The following is a 22,785-nucleotide window of genomic DNA, read 5'->3' as shown; positions in this document are numbered from 1 at the left end:
ATCGCAAAACGGTAGCATTTGGTGTGTTTAGCTAACCAACCCTGCTGAGCATTTTTTAGGAAAGTGGGCTTTCAGTTTGTAAAATACTTCCACAAGACTGGTTATAAATAGCTTTGTTTCTGTGATGTGAAAGATGTTGAAGAGTGCGTTCCCTATGAGTACAAGTACATTTTGTTACTATAACTCAAGTAAAGGATCTGAATTCTTCTTCCAAAGCAGTGCACAAAAATACAAAACACTGAATCAAAATGCCATGCCCCCCTCTTGCTCTCTCTATTGGTCAATGTAGGTTATGTAAACAGTGAAATGCGAGCTTTCCTTCCTCCAATGAGGAGGCGTGGCTGAATACAAGAACTGTGGTAGTGTGGCAAAGGTGAGTGTGTTTTTGTGTGTGTGTGTTCATGCTTTGCCAGGCAGTCCTCCCCTTGACATTGCTGCTGTTACCAACTCCTCTTATCTCCTCCCCCACCTCAGTTTTTTTTCTCTCCACTGTCCCTCCCCCAGGCTCCATAGTAATGTGGGTCAGTGTATGTAGCCATGTGAGACTGGGCTCTCACCTTTGTGTGTGTGTGTGTGTGTGTGTGTGTGTGTGTGTGTGTGTGTGTGTGTAGGATAATCCTACGCCCCAATGAGGGTTTAAAGGGGTCTTGAGGTTCACAAGATTGTTTTGAAACAGCCCCCTCTCCTTGGTATCACTGATTGTTCTCTCTTCCCTGAATTTTTTTTTTTTAACTTATTGACTTTATCATCTCTTCTGTTTGGCTGTTTTCTCTCCGTAGCTAACTATTTATTTATTTATTTCCCCCTAATTTATCAATCTTTTCTCATTATCTTCCTTCCTTTATCGTTCTCCGAGCTTATCACTCTTTTCTTTGTCTACCTCTCATCTTTCATGTACTTTTTCTCACCTTGGTAATCTCCAGTTTTCATTTTTCTCTGATAAATTCTCGATAATTCTCCGTAATTCCTCTAGCCATTCTCAGCATTGATGTTTTCGCCTTTACATGTTGCAGACATTTACTATCTGTGGCAATTATGGTGGTTACAATGTGTTTATTGGCGTTTTACGATGTGTGATACCGTCCTGTGAAGCCAAACAAGAATTTTCCAACACATGCGGCCCATGTGCTGACCAGAAAGTAGTAGCATGTGACTTTATTCATCTCCACTTCTTTTTTTTATCTTCCTCTTCATTTCATTTTCTTAAAGGTCCAATATGTAATGTTTGTACTGTAATAAATCCAAAAATGACACCAATGCCTCATCAGATATTAAGGAAACATGTTAAACTGAAATACTATCTTTTCTGACAACAATGCTAATTTCAGTATTTTTTCTTTTTGAAATTTACATTCCGTGACGGAATTTATGTTTATGTTTTGATCTGTGTGTTGTTATCAACGGCCCAGTTTGACAGGCAGGCGGGGTTGCCAGATATACCTGTAAAAACGTAAACCCAGCGCGCTACAGCTGGAACGGTAGTACAGCCATGAAAGCAGCAAACAAACGAACAGGATCAACGGAGATAGATTCTACATGACATAAAAAAATGAAAACAGCATGTTTCTAACAGTTGCGTGACCAGAGACGTAACAACCCCCTGGTAAATATTGGAGATGTATTTGAAAGATGGAGACCGCTTAGAGCCCAAAAGGACGCAGAGTTGGCTTATTTTCTCCTGAACAGGTAAGCATTAGCTTCAGGCTAATTTATCACAGCTACTAGGGATGGGCATTTTTTGTCATTTCAACATTTGTGTACTCACATTGAATTATATAGCTAGAGTACCTGAGTTGGTTACTCGCAAAAACAATTGAGACACAGCCAGTAAAGTGATCCCGACTTGTCTTGGCTAACGCCGCCATGCTAACCCTGCTAACTGTTAACGTTACCGGGCAGCCCATGGCTGTTTACAGCGTGTAGCCTCTTCAGCGGCTGGAGCCGACAACTGTGAGTTATTTTCGGAAAGAGAGGACTGTGAGTTTGCAGTGTGTTTAGCGATTGTTGCCGTAATTCTAAGCCAATGAAGTGTGTTCCGTCGGCAAGGTAGTGGTATTTTTAGCGTTTCATATTGTAATTCTAAGCCGAGGAACTGTGCCTGACTGGCGTGTGGAGAGGACAGTGAGGTTGTTGTGTTTTTGGCGGTTCATACTGTAATTTTAAGCCAAAAAAGTGTGTCTGTCAGTTGGTTACAGAGCTCCACGTGAGCACGGACTGTCAATATAGCCAGCATCTAACGTTAGCTACTCGGCTGTGCTGTGGAGTAATGTCTGGCTATGTGAGAAAAGCGTCCAGCTACATTGTTGTGAATGCTGCGGTCTCAGCCTGGCAACCACCGTGAACTTCGAGTCTGGGCAGGAGGGGGCGGGGGAGACGACTCTCCAGTATTTTGAATTGGTAGTGCAGTAACTATTTTAACCGCTAGCTGCCAGTATTACACACAATATTACATATTGCACCTTTAAGTTCCTATTTTCTTTCTTTTCTCTTATGATTGCCTCATCACCCTCAGCACAGTCAGAGAAAGGCCTAAATCATAATTGTGTTTGTGTGCAATTAATGTTACCATTTTGTTTCTCCGACAAAGTTGATTTTAATGAATTCCATTTTTGTGAGAATTCATGCTCCCTATACTGAGGGAACTGAACCAAAATTTACCAACTACATTTATTTTTGTTATTTTTGCAAAATGTAAGGTGTGGACAAAATTACAGGATATCAGTCCATGAATCACTAATATTAGTGATTCATGTTCATATTTTGATAAAATTCAGTAAAATAAAGATGATTTGGCTAGTTCAAATCCTTTCTTTCAGTCATTTTCTCTTTTCTTTCTCCTCATTCCCACAGTTTCTACTCTAAAACCTCAAAAACAGTCAAAATCATTATGGTTAAAAAAAAGTCATGATCTGAAGAATATTACAGTAAAATGACCACAAATCAACACGACCAGATGTTGCAGTAAACTGTTTTTTCTTCACCTTTCTCTCACCCTATTTTCCTGTTGTCTGTCAGTCTCTTCCTGGTTGAACCGGTTGAACCCTATTACCCCTGTTACCTAAGGCAGCCTCTTGAAGGGGCGGGGCTTGCTGACATCACACTCACTCCTGTGTCAGTTGGCTGGGGGAGGGGAGAAAGAGAGGGTGGTGGAGGAGGAGGAGGAAGTAAGAACACAGGAAAACCAGCACGAGTGGGGGGATTCCTACACACGGCGGGTCAGGGCAGCTTTTAAGCGACTAGTTGTTTTGTAATTGTCCAATGGCCTTCTGTCCTCTCTGGAGCGCCGCTAGCTGCGAGACTAAAGCTAGATGTTTAGAGCCTCGCACACACACACACACACACACTCTCTCTCTCTCTCTCTCTCTCTCTCTCTCTCTCTCTCTCTCTCTCTCTCTCTCTCTCTCTCTCCCACACACACACACTTTGAGACGCTCGGCTTGGACGGGACACATGACAGAGAAATACCCCACAGATGGAGTAAGTTTCTAAGAGTCAAAGTGTAGAGGAGGCATGGATCCCTCACCAGTGTAGGAGACAACAAAAAAACACTTTCAACCACATGACATGGGTGAGTAGCTTAAACCTTTTTTTTGACTCACTTTCTCAGCATGTGACTGCTTTTCTGGTTAGCTGACAGGTTGTTAGTTGTTTCTTTTTATCTCTCTTAAGTCCCAATATGCCTTCTGCTGTATTGTCTTTTTATCAGTGAATGCAGCCACAACTATCACACTGACCTATATGTGATGCAGTGCCAAGTTGTTGGGCCACTCAGGCAGAGTAGAGCTCAGAGGTTTCATAAGGCATGTTATGAAATAGATGCAGTAGTTGTCCTTGTTCCAAAAAAAGAAAAATGTATCCATGGCTTGATTCACAAGGACTTTAATGAAAGTTTAATGTATGTGGATAAAATTTAAATTTTTGTGAGTAAATTGTCCTCTTTTTCAAGCAGAAATTGGCATAGAGACTTAAGTTGCTGCTTCTAGAATAAGCCTCACTTTAGTTTTATCTTTTATTTTATTCAAAATCAGTTTTTGCTAATAAAAGCAGCTTCTAGTGTTGGAGCAATGAGCCATTTAATCCAGGGTGAAGTGTTGCCTGTAAGATTTCATAAGTGTCCCCTCAGGTCTGTGGAGAACTGTCACAAATTGCTTTATTTACCTGTAGAAATCAGACAAATTTGCTTCTGGACATGTGTTACTTTCTTTAAATGGATGTGTTGTATTGTTGCAGTTGTACTGTACATCGACAGCATTTATGTTAATGACCAAACCTAAAACACAACAGATTGGATTGTAGAAACACGTCTTTAAAAATGTAGATTTACATCTACATTTTGTGAGTCTAGTCTGGTGCTAAACTCTTGATTCAGCAGGTATGGGAGCTGTTTAAATAACCAGGTTTCAATTATTGATAGGATGTCTGTTGATATTATAGTTATACGATCTCGTTTAGTAACAAGCAGAGAAAACAGTAAGTAAGCGTAAGTATTTTGCTTTTAAAAAAGCCATTATTCAACAAATAAACACATAAAAACAAAGTTTGGTGGAAACAATCTTTTAAAATAGAGCATTTGCTCAATAACATCAAAGTCTTATCACAAGATTATCACCAAAGCATTACCATGTACTTTGTTTAAAAAAAGAGATTCTGCTTGGATCATGTGGCCTAACCAGTGTGCAGTTGTTTCTGGAACCTTGACATAATTTTCTGCAGCCACATTCCCCCTCTATGCCCTTCATTCTGTTACACACACACACACACACACACACACACACACACACACACACACACACACACACACACACACACACACACTCACTAGCTGTCTCTGGGTCAACAGGGCTCTGATTCCATTGTATAAAAGTGTTCATATGTGAGAGGAAGTATTAATTTGTAGTTAAACATGGATTTGTATGTTTGTCTGGGCTCAACGCCAAGCCTGGCAACCACTTTTAAAAAGGTAAAGGCAAAGGGGTAAAGAGGTCTTGGCTTTTTAGAATGTAGTAAACTGTGTTGAAAAGTTGGATCAGGATTATCCAATTCGCGGTGTTCATCTTCCAAATGGCGGCGTCCATCGCGTTTTGTGTGGGCCTGCCTGTCTGTACGCTCTCCGCCTCATTGTATCTTTTAGCTGCTTCTCTCGTGTTGCTTTGAATTCGTGTTTATCCTGCCCTGTGGTTCTGAAAGATGCATTTCCCTGAACGAGCGAACTCGTTTTGTCGCTGCCGCAGTGTATGTTGTACATGGCTTGCAATATGATTTTTCCCATGCGTCTCAAAGATGCGAGGATAGTTTGCTTCCCAAGCTTTCGCCAAGTTTCTGATTCTCTTTTGTCTGTGTTCGGCTAAGACAGTTTCAGCGGGCCTAACTGTCATCGTGTGGATTATTTCGTGATGTTGGCGGGTTATCGTTTGACTTTTTTTACCCCACAGTCAAACAATTTAACTTGTTTCGCCATGCCAACATGCCGGCTGCGCGTGTGTGGAAAGTGTTGACACAACAGCGGAAACGTTTTGCACGAACGTAGTCTTTACGGAGGCAACCAAATTAAATATCGACTTCTTTTGAAATTAGATTTTCCAGTTTTGTAATTTTTTATTTATTTGTATATATAAAAAACAAACAACCGCAAATATTTCCTAAGGGGCCAACCAGAGGCCGCAAAATGGTTGCCAGTTCACTGGGCAACCGTTACTGTCGAGGCCTGTATGTGTCCAACCTGGATTTAATGAATATCAATCAATCAAATGTATAATACTTTCAAAATGTAGTTGTTTGTACTTTTATGTATTTCTGTGTCTGCTTTTTTCAAGTAGTTTTCAGTTTAAGTGATCTGTTAGACGGACCTGAATGTGTGGGCGGCTGCTTCCGTACATGCTATGTAGTCCTGAGTGTGTCATGGAGGAGTGGTCAGGTTCTTTTGGAAAGGGGAGGGGTAATAAGGGATGATCAGCTGTATGAGTCCCCCCCTCAGCGGGCCCCGGCTCCAGCATGAAGGGTTATGTAAGTTTTTCAGCTGCCAACCCACTTGCCTGCCTCAGCCTCACATTCACATAGCCGTTGACCAGAGAGGAGCACACAGAGCGCTCGGTTAGTAGGCAGTCAGTCACTGAGGCAGTAGATTAAAGACCCGCTGAATGCAAAACAAGGCTGAGAAGAGAAGAAATACACGTCCTGTTTACTTCGTAAACAGTGTTTTTTTTTTTTTTTTCCTGAAAGAGGAGGTGGTTTTGTGAGTTTGACGGGGAGCTCAAGAGCAAGAGATAAAAAAAAAAAAAAGGAGAGGAAGAAAGAAAGTGGAGAAGACCGCCACTTCTCTCTTTACTCGATAACCATGCTGCTCCTGGATGAGTCGGAGTCATTTGCAGGTAGGTGACATCATCACCCTGACTCTTGAGGCATGGTTGGCGAAGGGATGAATCCCTGACCTCGAGGGGGTAGAAACTTTGCGAGAAATAAGAGAGATGGGAACAGAAAGCAGCAGAAAGCTTCTGTAGTTCATCTCATGAGATGAACACTCGCGTTTCTAGAACGTGCAGCAGTAGTTGATTGACGCTTGTTAAGTTACTTAACATTGTTGTGTAACACTGGATCCATACCTACTTAAGCAAGCATGGCCCATGTATCTTCTGTTTTCTTGTTTTTCCTCTCTGCCCTATCTCTTCATGCTATCTCTTCTCTGTCATATTCATCCGTCCCTGCTCCATACATTTGATTCTCCCCATTTTCTCCCTTTTTGGTCAGCCCTCCCTCCATCTTTCAGCCGGTGGAGCCCAGCTGCCTCTCTCTCTCTCTCTCTCTCTCTCTCTCTCTCTCTCTCTCTCTCTCTCTCTCTCTCTCTCTCTCTCTCTCTGGAGTTGTCCCCTCTTCTCCCATTGGCTGTTTCTACGGTTACCTAAACCAATGCTGGTGCATGATTGGTGGATCTGGGTAGCATTGGGCCATGCTGGAAGTGTAAGCATGTGGAGGCAGGAAAATATATGGTTCGTCAGTGGGTTAGGGGGATAAACGTGTGAGGAGGCAGGCAGGGACGGAGCGCAGCTGCTGTCTGCAGTTTATCTGGATGAATGAAAGTTAAATCCATGCAGAGTTTTTTTTTTATTATTTATTTATTTTGTTTTTCATTTCTGCATGTAAAGGCAATAAAGTCAGGAACTGCAAAGCTTTACTTAAATAAAGATTCCAGTACCACTAATAACACTATTCTATCACTTTTAATAGGTTAATTCTATATGCAGTGATGTGTGCCCTGAACTTGTACCTTATTGTTTTGTGCATCTTTTTGTGTGACTCAGCACATTTCATCTGCAGATGTTGTCTTATTGTAAAGCGCCGCCTGTAAATGGATGGACAGTGACATTTCTTAGGCTGTCTCTGCACCTTGGATTCAAAGTTCCGTTCAAACTGCTGACTTTTAGCCTTTATTCAACGTTGTCTACATCCACTTTAGACAAACTGCAAGAATTACAGGCCTTTTTATACACAGTGTCCCGATTTTAGGGCACTCAAGTAAATGTAAGTTCATAAACTTAGACAAAGTCAGTAGTAAATTGAGTGTCTAAAGTCTCTGACTCACACATGCAGATCCTCAGAAGGTGAAGCATATGATCAGGTGGATTAAGATTATGTGAAACTCTTTGGTTACCTCGTCTGTATGTTTGGTATCATTTGTTTCATGTTGCTATGTCCTAAGTGTCCTACAGTGTTCCCCCATTATAGTTGTGAGCAGTCTCGAATTAAAGCTATAAGTAAACACTTGGAGCAATCGTTTCATTTCAAATCCAATGTGCCGGAGTACAGAGACGAAACAATCAAAAGCATATAACTGAAGTTTACGAAAAAGCTAATTTAGCCCGGAGTTATATAGACTACACATAACAAGAAAACAACTGCTGTTAAATATTTGAAGAGTTCAAACAAAAATGTGTCTGAATCATGACCTGATGATGATCTTTTCAGACTTTTTCTTTTTATCCTGTAAAATCCTGTCATTTGTTTTGGTTTTGCGCAGGTTGCACCCGGTTCTGCTGCGTCTGCCTCTCACTGTGTTGCCATTTATTTAGCAAAGCATTCATAGGGATCCTTTTATGAAGAAATAATGACTGTCTACATGCTCGTAATTCTTGGGATTGCTCTGTGTGTTTGGCTCGTTGTGAAAAGAAATACTAGATGCCGTGTCATCGCTACAAAGGTATAATGGCGAATAGTAATAAAGGCTAAAAGAACACACTGTTCTCCCTCAAATCCATTGTGTAGTTTGTGTGTGTCTGTGTTTTAGCACATCTTCCTCTGAGTACAATCTATCAATCGTGTGTGTGTGTGTGTGTGTGTGTGTTCTCGCACATCTTCCTGTGAGTACAATCTGTCCATCAGTGATGAACTGCTTTTTGTGAAAAGAAAAAAGCCAAGAGCCAATTTTAACAGCAGTAACCCCTGTGGTACACTAAAACTGGATGGAGTTTGTTGTACGGATTCTTTTTCTGCACGCTCCATTCAGGTGTAATTGGCCTCTGTGCCAGGCAGGAACAAGCTGTCCTGTTTCAGACCAGCGACGGATCAGGCCAAACGCCGGGAACACGTGTAGTCTGGCTGCTTTCATAACGCCACAGCTCAGAGCAGGATGTAGGCTTCGTCAGTCTGGCCACATGGCTCTCATTCCCACTTCCCTCCGCTGTCTTTGTCTAATGTCTGGGTCTTTTTGATCTCTCTGCTTTCTGCTGTTAGACCATATAGCTGCTTTCTTTGTTCTCCTTCAATGTAAATTTCCTTTTTTAAGTTCTCTTTGTTGGGCGATGTCTTCTTTTCTTTTTTTTCATCCCAGCACTGCACAATGTCTTCCACTCTTCTCCCCCTTCCCCTCCCTTCTCTGCTTCTTTTTCTTCTCTGTCTCTCATTCCTCTGGCTTTTCAGTCTTGTAGATTATAAATGTAAATTTCATCTCTATCTCATCCCTCTGCTACAGTGCTGACTGCAGTCTTTCAGCACCTGTATGTCCGGGAACACGTGGTGGTATTGATAATTTATTGAGCACTGTAATCAACCTGAATGGTGTATTATTTGAAGTCAAAGCTTAAATATGTAACTCGTCACATGATGTTGTCCTCTGTCGACAATGTTATGTAAGTTATCAAACTGAAACTGAAAAAAGTTGAAAATGAAATTTCACTGGTCTCACGATTTAGTTCGATTACAATGATCCTGTCCACGATTCGATTTCACAATGCGTGTGTGTGTGTATACATACATACATACATACATACATACATACATACATACATACATACATACATACATACATACATACATACATACATACAGTAGAGGCCAAAAGTTTGGACACACCTTCTCATTCAGTGTGTTTCTTTATTTTCATGACTATTTACATTGTAGATTCTCACTGAATGCATCAAAACTATGAATGAACACATATGGAATTATGTACTTAACAAAAAAGTGCGTAATAACTGAAAACATGTCTCATATTTTAGATTCCTTAAAGTAGCCACCCTTTGCTTTTTTTGATAACTCTGCAAACCCTTGCTGTTCTCTCAATGAGCTTCATGAGGTAGTCACCTGATGGGTTTCACTTCACAGGTGTGCTTTGTCAGGGTTAGGAATTTTTTACCTTATTAATAAAAAAGCAAAGGGTGGCTACTTTGAAGAATCTAAAATATAATACATGTTTTCTTTTCAGTTATTTCACACTTTGTTGTTAAGTACATAATTCCATATGTGTTGATTCATAGTTTTGATGCCTTCAGTGAGACTCTACAATGTAAATAGTCATGAAAATAAAAGGAAACTCATTTGAATGATAAGGTGTGTCCAAACTTTTGGCCTGTACTATATATATATATATATATATATATATATATATATATATATATATATATATATATATATATATATATATATATATATATATAAAAAACTCCCCTTTTTATTATATCTGCTCTTAAATAAGACACTTCATGAATGTAGCGGAGTCTGAACACAGCAGACAACAGGCAAAAGACCAAACAAAAGCTGCCACCGTAATATCAGTAGGCAATGCCTGATTATGGTCTGTCACTGCATCGACGCAGAATCATCCCTGTCTGCATCGCGATGCATCGAGGCAATAGTTCATTTCAACACCCCTATTGAAAATACATCGCAGATGGCCGAATGTCTAGTCATGTTTGATCTATACAAACAGCTGAATGACAATGAGCCACCACTTACCTAAGGGTTGGTGCAAGAAAAGGGTGCTATGGGTAACCATAGGTTACAGGGGCTTACTAATGTAATTTCAGTGTTTGAAACACATAAATACTGTGTGTTGGTTTTGTTACATAGGTAGCAAGTAGTTGAAACCTAGACATCCCTTTTTGGTAATTTGTTTCGTTGAGTTAAAGAAATTCAGAGCCACTGACAGTGTGGTTTGTTCATCTCCTGAATTTAGTAATTTGCACCTGTGTTCCTAACGCTGTCAAGTTACAGTGCTCTTTCTGACATCCCTCAGTGTAGTGCTGTTCATTCAGTACGAAACTAGAGGAGTCTTAAGGAGAGGAGAGTCTTAAAACACCTCATCATCCCCTACGTAAAAGAAGTGATCAATTGAGTCTTACGTTACACTTTGAGGTCAGAATGCATTTACAGAGAACTCTTGACGATGTACCAACAGTTCAGACTGTCAGAATGCCAGTATATAGTACGATGTATAAGGAGCTGTAAAGGGTTTGGTGGTTTGAGTTGGACTAGGTCTCAGAAGTTGATTGGAGGCTGAAATGCTGCCAACAGTGGTTTATGTAACAGACTATAGCATGACTACCAGTCTTAATGGGTTGCAGCCTCCAGACGTGCGTGTGCGTGTGCGTGTGCGTGTGCGTGTGTGTGTGTGTGTGTGTGTGTGTGTGTGTGTTCGTGTGTGTGTGTTCGTGTGTGTTCGTGTGTGTTCGTGTTCCTCCTCCTCAGCAGCGACACACTGGCCTACAAAGTGTTCTACCTCTCCTCACCCCTCTGCTGCTCTCTCATAACCTAATACATAATAATATTAGTAATTGTCTCTCTACCTCCTTCCACTGTTTCTGTTTCTGTGCCTCGTCATTTCTCTGACACACACACACACACCCACAGTGGGAGGGTTTTATAACTAACCTGTCTCGCTCTAATAAAGCAGCCTTAATAACTCATTCAGGGCAGTCTGTTACATAAGAGAGGTGTGTGTGTGTGTGTGTGTGTGTGTGTGTGTTTTATGTTGAGTGCCGCATTTGTCTTTGTTTTGTCATTCTCAAGGCAAGTTATGTAACCCAGTTAAATCTCGGTTTGTCTCAGGAAGGAAACCACAACTGTTTTTCCACGAGTGCTTTTTCTTTGGTTTTGGCTTCTTCTTCTTCCTTTTTTGTTCACTAACTTGCTGTTTGTGTCTCCACGTGATCCTTGTGATAGTTTTCCTCAGGTCACCCCTGCAGACACTGTGATGAGTTGAAACAAGAACGTGGGAGCAGTCTGTAGATAAAACATACATTTCTCTAAGTGGTAATCCACAGTTCTGTCATTTTTACCTTTTTTTTATAAAGCAAAAATGTGAGAATCATTAACTAGAAATATATAATGGATAATAAAAATATGAGTTGCACACCTAATTCCAACCAAACTGGAAATATTAAACCCATCCTATCAGGTACATCAACAAACATTCATTAAATCAATGACTTATTGTTACATCAGTCAGCAATGAGTGAAAGAAATTATCAGATTATTATTAGATCAGACACATTAATTGTGATTGTTGATGCATCTGAACGTGTGTGTGTGTGTGTGTGTGTGTATGTGTGTGTGTGTGAGAGACTTCCTTTTAGAACATCAGACCTGCTCTCACTAACGTCTTGTTGTATAAACATGTTATGTTTATTGTTTTTGTCATGTACTCAACTCTGTTATGTCATTATAATTGTGGAGGACTACAGATGGAAAGTAGCATAATGCTAAATCTGGTGCAGCCATCTTTTTAATGTAACTGCACATTGTCCTGCTAAATAAACTAAACTATATTCGTGGGGTCCAAAAACCAGGAGTCCAGTACACTTGTAGGGTCCCGACAGCTTTGTGTGGCCAAAATGCTGGACTCCACAAGTTTAAAGGGCTATTTGAGGATTAAGACTTGGTTGTAGGATCAGGGATAGAATTAGGGTAAGGGTTAAGGATAGGCATTTAGTTGTGATCTTTAGGGTAAGGGGCTAGGGAATGCATTATGTCAATGACGGGATCTTCCTCACAAAGATAGTGCCACAAACCTGTGTGTATCGCGGTCAGGACGTCTTGTGAACATGCTGGTTGTGTAACAGCCAGAGGCAGCAGTTACATAAGCGTCCCCCCCGTCCCACGCGTCCCCCCGTCCCCCCCGCTCCCCTCGTCCAACCAGCCTCAGTGGCATGTCTGTCTGTTAGAGCAACTTTCTGTCTGAGTAAAACTCTGTGTGTGTAGTGAAGCAAATGGGACTCTTAATAAAGCAGGTCGTTTTGCTGTGTGCAGCAGCCTCTTGAGGTGCCTTAGAGGTGGAACTAAGAAGGAGAGTAAGAAAAGTTTTGAGTGTTGACCCTGACTCTTGACACAAACTCCTGCCCTGGTTAACACCTTAACATTCATTCGTAACCCGTCTCCAATTTTGTCATCTCCTCTGACACTTTTAACACAATCACCATCATTGAATCTTATGTGGCCAGTTACTGTCATACATACTGTGTATGATGCACCTTCATCTGTCAAAGCTACATTTTATAGGTCTACTATATAAGTATAGACCCACTCATTGCCTCCTTTTTGGTGTGTTTGTCTGTATTGTAATTAGCTCTATCTTAAAATCGCATTTGTTTTCAATCAACTTTGGTGGAAAATAAGCCCAAGAAGCAAGTTTAGCACTCGTGCCATGTTTTTGTCTGAACATTATTAGATCAAGTGTTTTGAACATTATCGCACATTTTTCATTAACTATTTACCCGAATGAAGTGATCCCATGATTTTGATCCACATTAAAATACAGATGCATAAATAATTTATAGAAATGTATAGAAGTATTTTCATAAATTTTCTAATTTTAAGAGGGAAGTGCGTAAACAATGTACAGAACATCTCAGTTCGTCATTCTGCTGTTTCTGATTTTCAATCAAATTGCAAAGCTTCATCAGTTAGCCTCCATTACCAAAGAGCGTACAGTATTTTGTGACGTAATATCAGCCTGTCAAAGTGGCAGTCAGTTAGACCGATGTAATTACACCTTGTAATGACAGCAACATGCCAAATATCTCAAGAACGTCTTCCTGCCCCGTGAGGCGTTATTCTGTGAAGCAACAGTCCAATGAGCACGCTCAAACATGTACTTGGACGAGAGGAAGGAGGAGTAAGGTGCGAGATGAAACGGGAAGAAAAATGAGGACAAATAATAATTGGCAAGAGGGTAAGAGCGAGAAGATGGGTAGATGTTAGAAGAGGTGTGACGGAGAAATGAAAGTAGATTAAACTCAAAGTGGAGCAAGGTAATTGAGGAGGATGAAGAGAAAAAGGTGTTGGCAGGTAGAATCAGAGACGGATGAGGAAAGTAAAGAAGTGGAGGAGGAAGGAAAACTAATTGAGAGGTGAGAAAATAAGAACCAGGAAGGGACAGATGTGAAGATGAGAGGAGGACCGGGTCAGATGGAACCATCAACAACTGTATATCTGCCATATTTGATTTCACTGATGAAGATTGGAGCGGAGTGATTCAACTATGATATAAATGTGTACATGAATAGGTCCATATACAGTAAAGAGGCAATTAATCAGTTAAACAAATGTGGGCTTTAAGGTGTAATATGTATATTTTTGCTATCCCAAAACAGAGGCTTATCATTTTTTACCAACCTTCACAGAAAAATACCCAAAAGGAAAGCAAAGCTGCTTTCTCACTGGCATTTCAAAAGTCAGCCGTTACACAATTCCCATTTAATTTTTCCAAAGCATGTTGAATAGCTACTATGTATGGTCCTCAGTAGAGAGGTCACAACAATGATTCATTTTTCTCCCTGGAAATCACAGAAATTGCTCTGTATTATGTATGGATATTGCATCCCTCATTTCCGGTCTTCTTCCTGGAATCCCCCCCCCTTTGTGTGTGTGTGTGTGTGTGTGTGTGTGTGTGTGTGTGTGTGTGTGTGTGTGTGTGTGTGTGTGTGTGTGTGTGTGTGTGTGTGTGTGTGTGTGTGTGTGTGTGTGTGTGTGTGTGTGTGTGTGTGTGTGTGTGTGTGTGTGTGTGTGTGTGTGTGTGTGTGTGTGTGTTTTCTCTGCCGCAATGTAGTAAATATGTGCCGTCATCTATAATCTGCTTATGTAGACAGTTGGAGGACGCAAGGGCGAGACACAGACAGGCTATTCACTTCTGTCATTTAAATGATTATATAGTATGTAGGTCAGTGCAATGGGAGAGGAAAGTTCAGATATTAAAAGATGGATTTGTTGGTTAAGGAATCCACTGGAAAACACACACACGCACACTCTCGATTGAAAACAGTGGATTCTTAGTTCAGTGGCTTTGGTTTAGGTAGTGATTCATGGTTTTTTTTGGGCATTTTCACACCTGCCTTCTTTAATTCGGTTGAATCGAACACTGGAGTTTGGTTTATTAGCACAAAAATATGAAATACATGCAATAGAATTTTAAAACCTGAAAGGCTTATTCAGCATCCTGCCCTATTACAAAAGAGGAAAAAACAATATACAACTAAAACATGATCATTTCTCTACAAAAGATAAAAACAAGCAATACAAAAAAAAACAGAAAAACATACACAAAATGTGAAGATATATCCGGTAGATAAAGCAAGAAAAAAGACGAGGCAAAAAAGCCTTTGAGTCAGACATTAATCCAAACATTAAAATGAAATTAAAACCTTTTTTAAACTGTGACCTGAAGGCTGGCAGAGACGTTAATGTTTTTAGTGACACATTCAATTAATTCCACAGCTGTGGACCTCTATACCTGATAAAAAAAAATTGTTGTCTTGATGTACAACAAATAGGCAAATGGAAATCTTCTTTTTTTTTTTTTTTGCTTAGTTGAGTGCGAGTGAAAATCTGAAAAAAGAATTTAAAAAAAATCTGAAATGTATCTGGGAGATCTTGCCTGCAATTCATTAATTTAAACATTAAAGTGCTCATATTATGCTTTTTGGCTTTTCCCCTTTCCTTTATTGTGTTATATATCTTTTTGTGCACGTTTATAGGTTTACAAAGTGAAAAAGCCCAAAGTCCACCCAAAGGGACTTACCATCTTCCAGAGAACAGAGAAAATACTGTTCACAAACTGCTCCAAACAGCGCTGTTGTAGTCCAGCCTTTACTTCTGTGCCAAATGTGCGTCACAATGCTCGCCTAGCTGCTAGCATGGCACGCCCTCATACTCTATAACTGACAAGCTAGCAGTACTTACTGTGCGTGTGTGACTCCCAACAAAGATGGAACCGAAGTGAGATGTCTCACTCTGTTGCTAAAACAGAGAGCTCAACACACAGGGTGAAAAGAGGAGCTGCAGCAATGTGCAGTACCACAAACATATGGTGTTTTCTGAAAATTAAACCACAACAACCTATTCTGGTACATCCTCTAAATACAATTGTGAACCTGAAAATGAGCATAATATGAGCACTTTAACATGCATGTCTGAAAAACATTTACCTTATCTATAGACAGTAATACTTCCTGAATAGAAGTATAGATGTCTTCTGTTACAACATGAAATGCTTCTGAAGAACCTCTGCTGAATTACAAGTAGTTTGGTGAGAAATGAAATGAAGGATATGTAGCCGCCCAAACAATATTACAGTAGGTGATTATAGGGAAAAATTAGACTACTACTAAAACACCACTACTATTTGCAGCTCATTTGGGCAGGTGTGAACACAGCAATCGTACTCAGGTGCCGACCAAAACAACCAGACCGGAGTCCACTTACAAACAAACTCTGGTACGCTTCATTATGCTTCGTTTGTGGTGAGAGCATGAATCAACCCGACTACGTGTACTCCGCAAGTTTAAGCTAAACGTCTCTTGTAGTCAGGTGTTTTTTGCAAAACTGGAGCAGCTTGCAATGTTTCTCTCGCAGAAATATACTGCGGCCAATCTCTCCGTCACTTGCATCTCCGCGGTCAAACCGGCCGCCTGCTAAAGCTGGAGACAGACATCGACAGAGCGGAGGAAAGTCTCGGTAAGCAGACCTGACGTAGTGACGTCACTTGCTAAACACTTCCTTAACAGGCACGATCTAGAAAAGGCGATTCATGCTTTTATTAGTTCAAGGCTGGATTGCTGTAATGCTCTTTATGTTGGTCTGAATCAAACCTCCATCTCACGACTTCAACTTGTGCAACAAGCTGCTGCTCGCTTTCTAACAAATAAATCTAGACGTGCACACATCACTCCCGTTCTCTACACCCTACATTGGCTCCCTGTGCATTTTCAGATTCAATTTTAAGATTGTGTTTGTTTTCAAGGCCTTAAATGGCCTGACCCCGGAGTGTTTGTCCGAGATGTTAACCCTGCGTGAGCACAACCGGTCATTGCGGTCTTCAAATCAACTGGTTTTAGAAAAGTCCCAAGGTCAAGGTATAAACGGTGGGGTGATCAGACTTTTGCATATGCTGCCCCGAGACTCTGGAACAAGTTACCCCGTGATATTTGCACTATTACAGATGCAGCTCTTTTTAGATCCAAACTCAAAACCTATTTGTTTAGAATGGTTTTTAATACAGTAGGTAGTAGTGGTGTGACAATGTCCCTCTCCTCCTCCTGTTTCTATGTAACCTTTTCTGATTTGACTGATTTTTATTGTATGATATGTTTTATTCTTGGATCCTGATGTAAAGCACTTTTGGATACCTGCTTGTTGCTGTAAAGTGCTATATAAATAAATGTTGGTTGATTGATTGATGGAGATGCGAGAAATATGCATTTGTCCAGAACACAGGACCTTCTTCCTTCATTTCCTTTTTTGTTCCTGTCCTGTCCTATCTGACCAGTAAGCAGAGTTGGCGTTCTCATGTGGTTTGTAGTGATGCATTTTGGTTCAGGTTGACTCATCACCAGATTCAGACCAGAGCAAATGAACTAGGTGTAAAAAAGAAAAAAAGGCCCTTAGAAACTGGATCTCAGAGGGGAGCTCACAGTCCGTTCTGTCTCAGGCTGTGGTAATTATTAATGGAGTAGCTCAGGAAAATGTTTTACAGATTATAAACTTTACCATGTTTGGAGCTGCAGGGCAGTCAATCCATCTGTTGCAGAGATGTTTTTTTTTTTTCTCTCTGAAGAGTAAGAGATGGCTTACAAGAAAACCTTATTCAGTGCAGTCTGAAGCGGTTTTCTTCTGTTGGGTTAATAACAGTTTTTTTCACAGCTAAGAAAGCAGCCTGACTTTATCCAGTGAGGGTTCAAAGGGTTTTCACACCTACTGTAAGAGTAACACAAATTTGTCAGACCACAGTGGAGTTGATGGAAAAACAGTGACTACATTTACATGCACATAATATTCCGGTTTTTGCCCTGATTCCGAAATAGACCATATTCTGACTAAGCTGGTTTACATGGCTAATGAAAGTGAATATTCCACTAATATTCCTGTTTACATGTAGCCGTGCAAAATAAGATTTTTTCAAAGTTTACCAGCAGTGGCAGACTTGTTGGACCGTGCGAACACAGCTTCCCTCTTTCATTCCTTCAACCAGCTTATTGAAAAGGTCGGCGTAGCGATGTGTGCGCATATCCAAAAAGCTGTTGATATCCAAGTCTTTGATAATGTTTAAAAGTAGCTGTGTTTCTCCTTGTCGGGTCTGTAGCCCTGCAAACTGCTGGCTGGTTGGTTTGTGTACAGCAGCCATAGCAACGCACAGAGCTGACCATGAGCCGTAAACAGGCAAGAGGCCGTAAACTGCGGTAAAACCCCCGATTGAGACGCATGTACATGTCCAAAGAATGCCTCTAAAATCCGAATAATACCGGAATATCCCACATGTCGGAAAATGCTATATACGGAGAAGGCCTTTTTCGGAATATCCAACCGCAAAATGCTATTTACATGTCCTGTATCAAATCAGAATAATATTGGAATATTGGTGTGCGTGTACTCATTGTGTGGTTTTCATATATGGTATGTTGGTGCTTTTAGATGCTGTATACATTCATTCTGTGGTGACAGTCTACACTATAGGGGCGTACAATGTTTACTGTAGTGTTTTAATCTTTTCTGTGGTAGCTGTCTTATCTTTTAAACAGTGACACACTTGAGGGAGTGCTGTTGCATAGTTGCGGTGTTGTGTTCGTCAGAGCCGTGCGAGGAGTTATACAAGACTTAACGTATACATAGATGCGGTTATATAAAAATTTGGTTACATAACCATGTGGTCACAGAAGACATTTCACCCCCCTGCAAACCCCCTCTAAGAGAGTGAGAGAGAGAGAGAGACACACACACACACAAATACACACTAACTACGATTTTGTTGCCGGCAGCCCCTCATTCTTTGGTGCCACATCTCTCTCAAGTACATGTTGTGTTATTCTTTGTGTAAGGAGCAGCACGTTTCAGACCCACAGGGAGTGTCCAACAGAACAAATTAATGGCCTAGAAAATATGCTGCGGGTGCTTATTTACTCTGACACTTGCTGACTGCCGATGAGTCAGCATTTCATCAAGACACGTTCTCACTTTCTCTGCTCAGTGTGCGTCTGTGGTGATGTAGGCCGAGGGCTCGACTGCCTTCATATTTGTATCCTCTCATTTTGCCCACGCGTTGTCACGATTTGATTTGGTTTCTCTTCCCGCTTGCATCTTCTCCTCATTACCAGCAGCCGAATGTTTAAGTTTGACTCGGTCACCTAGCAACAATCGACTCTCAAACTCCCAATTTTCACCTTAAGATAACACCTCTATTGGACTTGTGCACCAGGGAGTGTTTTTTCAATGAGTTGGGCTGAATGTAGACCAGAATTTAAACCATCATGCAGTGAAGTTTGAGTAGCTGACACTTGGCTGTTCAGCAAAAAGTTACTCTGAACTGATAAAAGTTTTTGAAATTCTGATAAAGCCAAGAACCAACTCTTTGTTTCGGCTTGAGTTCAAATGTAGAGCTGACAGACAATGGAGTTACAAAGCTTTCCTTAGTTAGCTGCCAAAAAATGACCAAAAAACAACCAAAATCTGTGTTTGCAGAGAATACATGAAGTCACTTTAGTTCACCTAAACCACAAGCAGATTGTTTCTGGTCTTGTTAGCCAGCAAGCTAATTAAGCAAAACCTTTCTTCATAAATAATTATCATTATAATTGCAAACATTCTTCTTCTGTAGGCTTGAAATGTGGCTGTTTTTTTCCATCTTGGTTTCATGTTAATAAAATCCAAATGTGACAAGTTTTCATGGTGGGAAGAAAGTGTTCAAACTTCAATAGAAACCTCTCAAACCAACTTCTGCAGTGCCCAGCACTGCTTTATGGTCCATTCATACAATCAGCAATTGTGATTATAATAGCCTTATGTAATCTGTGTGACTCACCTTATATCTGAGTGGCTATTTCAATTGGAGGGCCACCGTTCTTGTGATGTCGAAATCATTTCCACAGAACCCGAAACACTGTTTGTGTGTGTGTGTCTGTGTGTGTCTGTGTCCACCTCCTCACTCTGAAGTGCATCTCTATTTCTCTTTGAATGATGACCTCGCTTTCATCTCTCTCCCATCACCTCTTTCCCTTCCTGTCTGCCCCCTGAGTGTCTTTTAAGTGTGTGTGGAGGCTCTGTGCATTTCAGGAATCATTATATAAGTGTTCTGTAAGGTGGAGCTGGAGGGAGGCAAGGGTAAAACAGGGATGTGTAAATCAAATCTGGGACATTTTCATGTGAAAGAACTTTTTGTTTCCCTGCTGTTATGTCTTGCTGATAATACACCAATTCCACTTGTGTCCAGTTTCTTTAAAGCTATTACATTTACTGTTCTAGACACACAGTGTCTGGCAGCTCATTCCTGGAAAACAAAATCATGTGTTTCACAGGTCCAAGATTTTGGACCCAGTCTGAAACAAACCTGTGGATAGTCTACCTGACCCTGATGTGCATTAGTTAATTTAAACAAATTCGACTGATGTGTGTATCTATAATTTCGACCTAGCCCAACTCTGGTTCAGGCTCAGGACTTGGTTACTTGCTGAGTGAAACCTGGAAAGACCTCTAATGTCGCATGTCTGTCAAATTTGCCTGGGCGGACATATAACAGCACTCACTAATTTGATATAGCAATGTTTTCAAGTGAGTTGTTTGGAAATGCCACTCTGAGACACATAAGCATACCACACACACACTAACTACTGAGACAGGCTGGTGTCATTAGCAGCCAGTTTGTTATCACGTAGATGGACTGAAGGCGTTTTATGTAAGTTGTTTTTCAACTCGCAGTGAGCTCATCGTGTGTGTGTGTGTGTGTGTGTGTGTGTGTGTGTGTGTGTGTGTAAAATGTGGGTGACTGAAACTCTGGTCTGTCAGTGTTTGTGTCCTGCCTTGTGTTTCATAAGCCGTCCATATTTATGATCCAGCTCTTACATAAGCCTCAGATCTGGTTCAGTGTGTCTCTGCCAGAACAAGTGAGAGAAAGGAGAAAAGAAAAAAGGTGAAATTGTAGTACAGGAACTAGAAGAGACCAAGAACTAGAAGTACAGACAACGTTAGAAAAATAGGTTGAGGGATAGAAAGAAGACTAGCAGAACAGCGTTAAAGGTGCCATATGGCGCCATTTTCATGATTTTCTTTATTGAAGTGTGCTGTGGTTCAAAAGAAGAGGAATCTTCTTAATGTAGTTTGCCTGAAATTTGAATACATTTGAAAAGTTTCCATTGAAAACACAGTAAACATGCATAATTAGAAAGATATCTGCAGCTTGACAAGCAAAACAAGTCCTGTTAAATTTAAGAATAGATGCAAGGATTGGTTAAAATAATAACCTTTTTTATTTGAATAATTTCTTTATTTAATTGAGGAAAGGAGTGAGCTTCCGCCTTCATGTTGGACCAAAATCAAATGATATCTTTTAATAATGGCGGCCAGTGGTCACTTTATTTTGTCTGTTTAGACATAGCAGACTTTCAGTGTATTCACTGTTGGTCCATCTGTTGTCCGGTCTTATGGGAGAGGAGTGTTTCATCCACACCTATCTGAACCCATCTGATCATGGACAAATATGTTTACCAAACACACACACCTGAACAGTAAACCTATCCCTCTGGAAAGATAATAAAGTGCTGATACAGTAAAAACTGTCTGCATGGTTTACCGGCAGGATCTGCATGATTGACTGGGGATTGTTCACATCCCCTAGTGATTCATTTATATGATTTATGTCTTACCGTTCATGGGCAGTTATAATTAAAAGGTGTGTATCTGCAAGTGCAATTAGTGCTGAGAGCAGACCCATACCAAGCCTAAAATACAGTGGATTCCTGGATGTGGCAGTTCCGAATATTTTTGATGTAAATGCTGTTTTGTGCCATTTCCCCTCGGTCACCAACTGACTCAGCTTTTGTGACTTTGGCTCATTTGTGAAATGACACCTGAAACAGGTTCTTCACTTGTGGTAGGGGAAGCAGGGGGAAATTAATTGCACAATACTGGATTTTTAATTAAATGTGGCATTATTTAGCGAAAAGAAAGCAAGTGTCAAGTGTAATCGTAAAAGTAGAAATGAAATTGATCTAGACTCATGGAGGATAATAATCTAAACTCATAGCATAATTTCACAATGTCCTTTTATTTTAATTTTTTTACACTATAAATAGCCATCACTTATTCTCTTCCCGTCTTCCTCACACAGACCAGTCCCACAGCGTCCCCTTCAGCTCCGAGAATGAGGCTCAGGGAGGCGACTCGGCCGCGTGGCAGTGTACCCCTCCCCCATCTACCTCACCGTCAGGGGGGACACTGGCCCGCCCTCCTCCCTCCCAGCCCGCGTCCAGACCCTGTTCGAGGCCGGCCAGCCAAAGCCCCTCCCCTCCCTCCGCCCTGACAGGAACCAAGAAGAGAAGCTCCAAACCGGCACACATGAGACGCAACATCAGGTACTGAACTCAGCGTCCTCGCTTCAACTTGAAAGATCGCCTCGAATAGTGCAAATGGACGGACGCTTGTTTATCCTGTAGGGATGCTTAAGAAACTGCACACATCAATGGCAACAATTAACTCACCACCATTTCTTTTTAAAGCTTTAGATGAAGAGTAATTTTGACTGTAGACCCTGGACATCTGGAGTCGCCAGTGACGTGCAGTTCAATGCAGTAGCAATAAAAGTGAATTTAACACAGCATTGATAATATACTATACATTAGGCACAATAACATATTACAACAAATTGCAGTTCCTCCAGGATTTCGCTGCCTTTTTTTGAGATTGTTGGGGCTCAAAATGCCTAATTTCACGGGAGCTTTTGTAAAACAAGGGGAGGGGGGGGGGTATAAGTCTTGAAACTTATTTTGGGGAGAATAAAACTACTCTGGTCTGAGTTTTCCTAGTAACCTTGCCAAAAAGGCTCAGGATGTTGCAAATATTGGTATGATATGAAAATGGCTGGTGGATTTAAGACAAAAAGTAATAATAATTTATGGAATTAATAAAATTTGAACATTTCTGTCAGTGGCTTGTTGATCTTTACATAGTTAGTTAATTTCCATGGTAAAGTTGCTGTGATTTGCTAAAATTTGCAAGTCGCACCGAATTCACGGTGATTGATTGAATTCGCGTGAATTG

At 40.8% G+C, this 22,785-nt stretch overlaps 1 protein-coding gene across 5 annotated transcripts in view; it reads left to right on the top strand.

Moving 5' to 3' along the window:
• LOC114558727 (helicase ARIP4) overlaps positions 1-22,785 on the top strand; it is an 85,964-nt gene that overhangs the window by 43,028 nt on the left and 20,151 nt on the right. For 3 of the 5 annotated variants that reach the window (XM_028582908.1, XM_028582909.1, XM_028582910.1), the window contains one exon: positions 21,857-22,100. In XM_028582908.1, coding sequence (XP_028438709.1) covers positions 21,857-22,100 — 244 coding nt within the window. Of the gene's footprint in view, positions 1-3,461; positions 3,569-6,061; positions 6,369-21,856; positions 22,101-22,785 lie in introns of those variants that run through there. The other 2 variants (XM_028582912.1, XM_028582911.1) reach the window with 2 other exon arrangements.

This window comes from Perca flavescens, chromosome 7 (assembly GCF_004354835.1).
Source record: "Perca flavescens isolate YP-PL-M2 chromosome 7, PFLA_1.0, whole genome shotgun sequence".
In the NCBI taxonomy this organism is placed as follows: domain Eukaryota; kingdom Metazoa; phylum Chordata; class Actinopteri; order Perciformes; family Percidae; genus Perca; species Perca flavescens.
The sequence above is the reverse complement of the archived record's forward strand: the minus strand, read 5'-3'. Positions and strand labels throughout refer to the sequence as shown.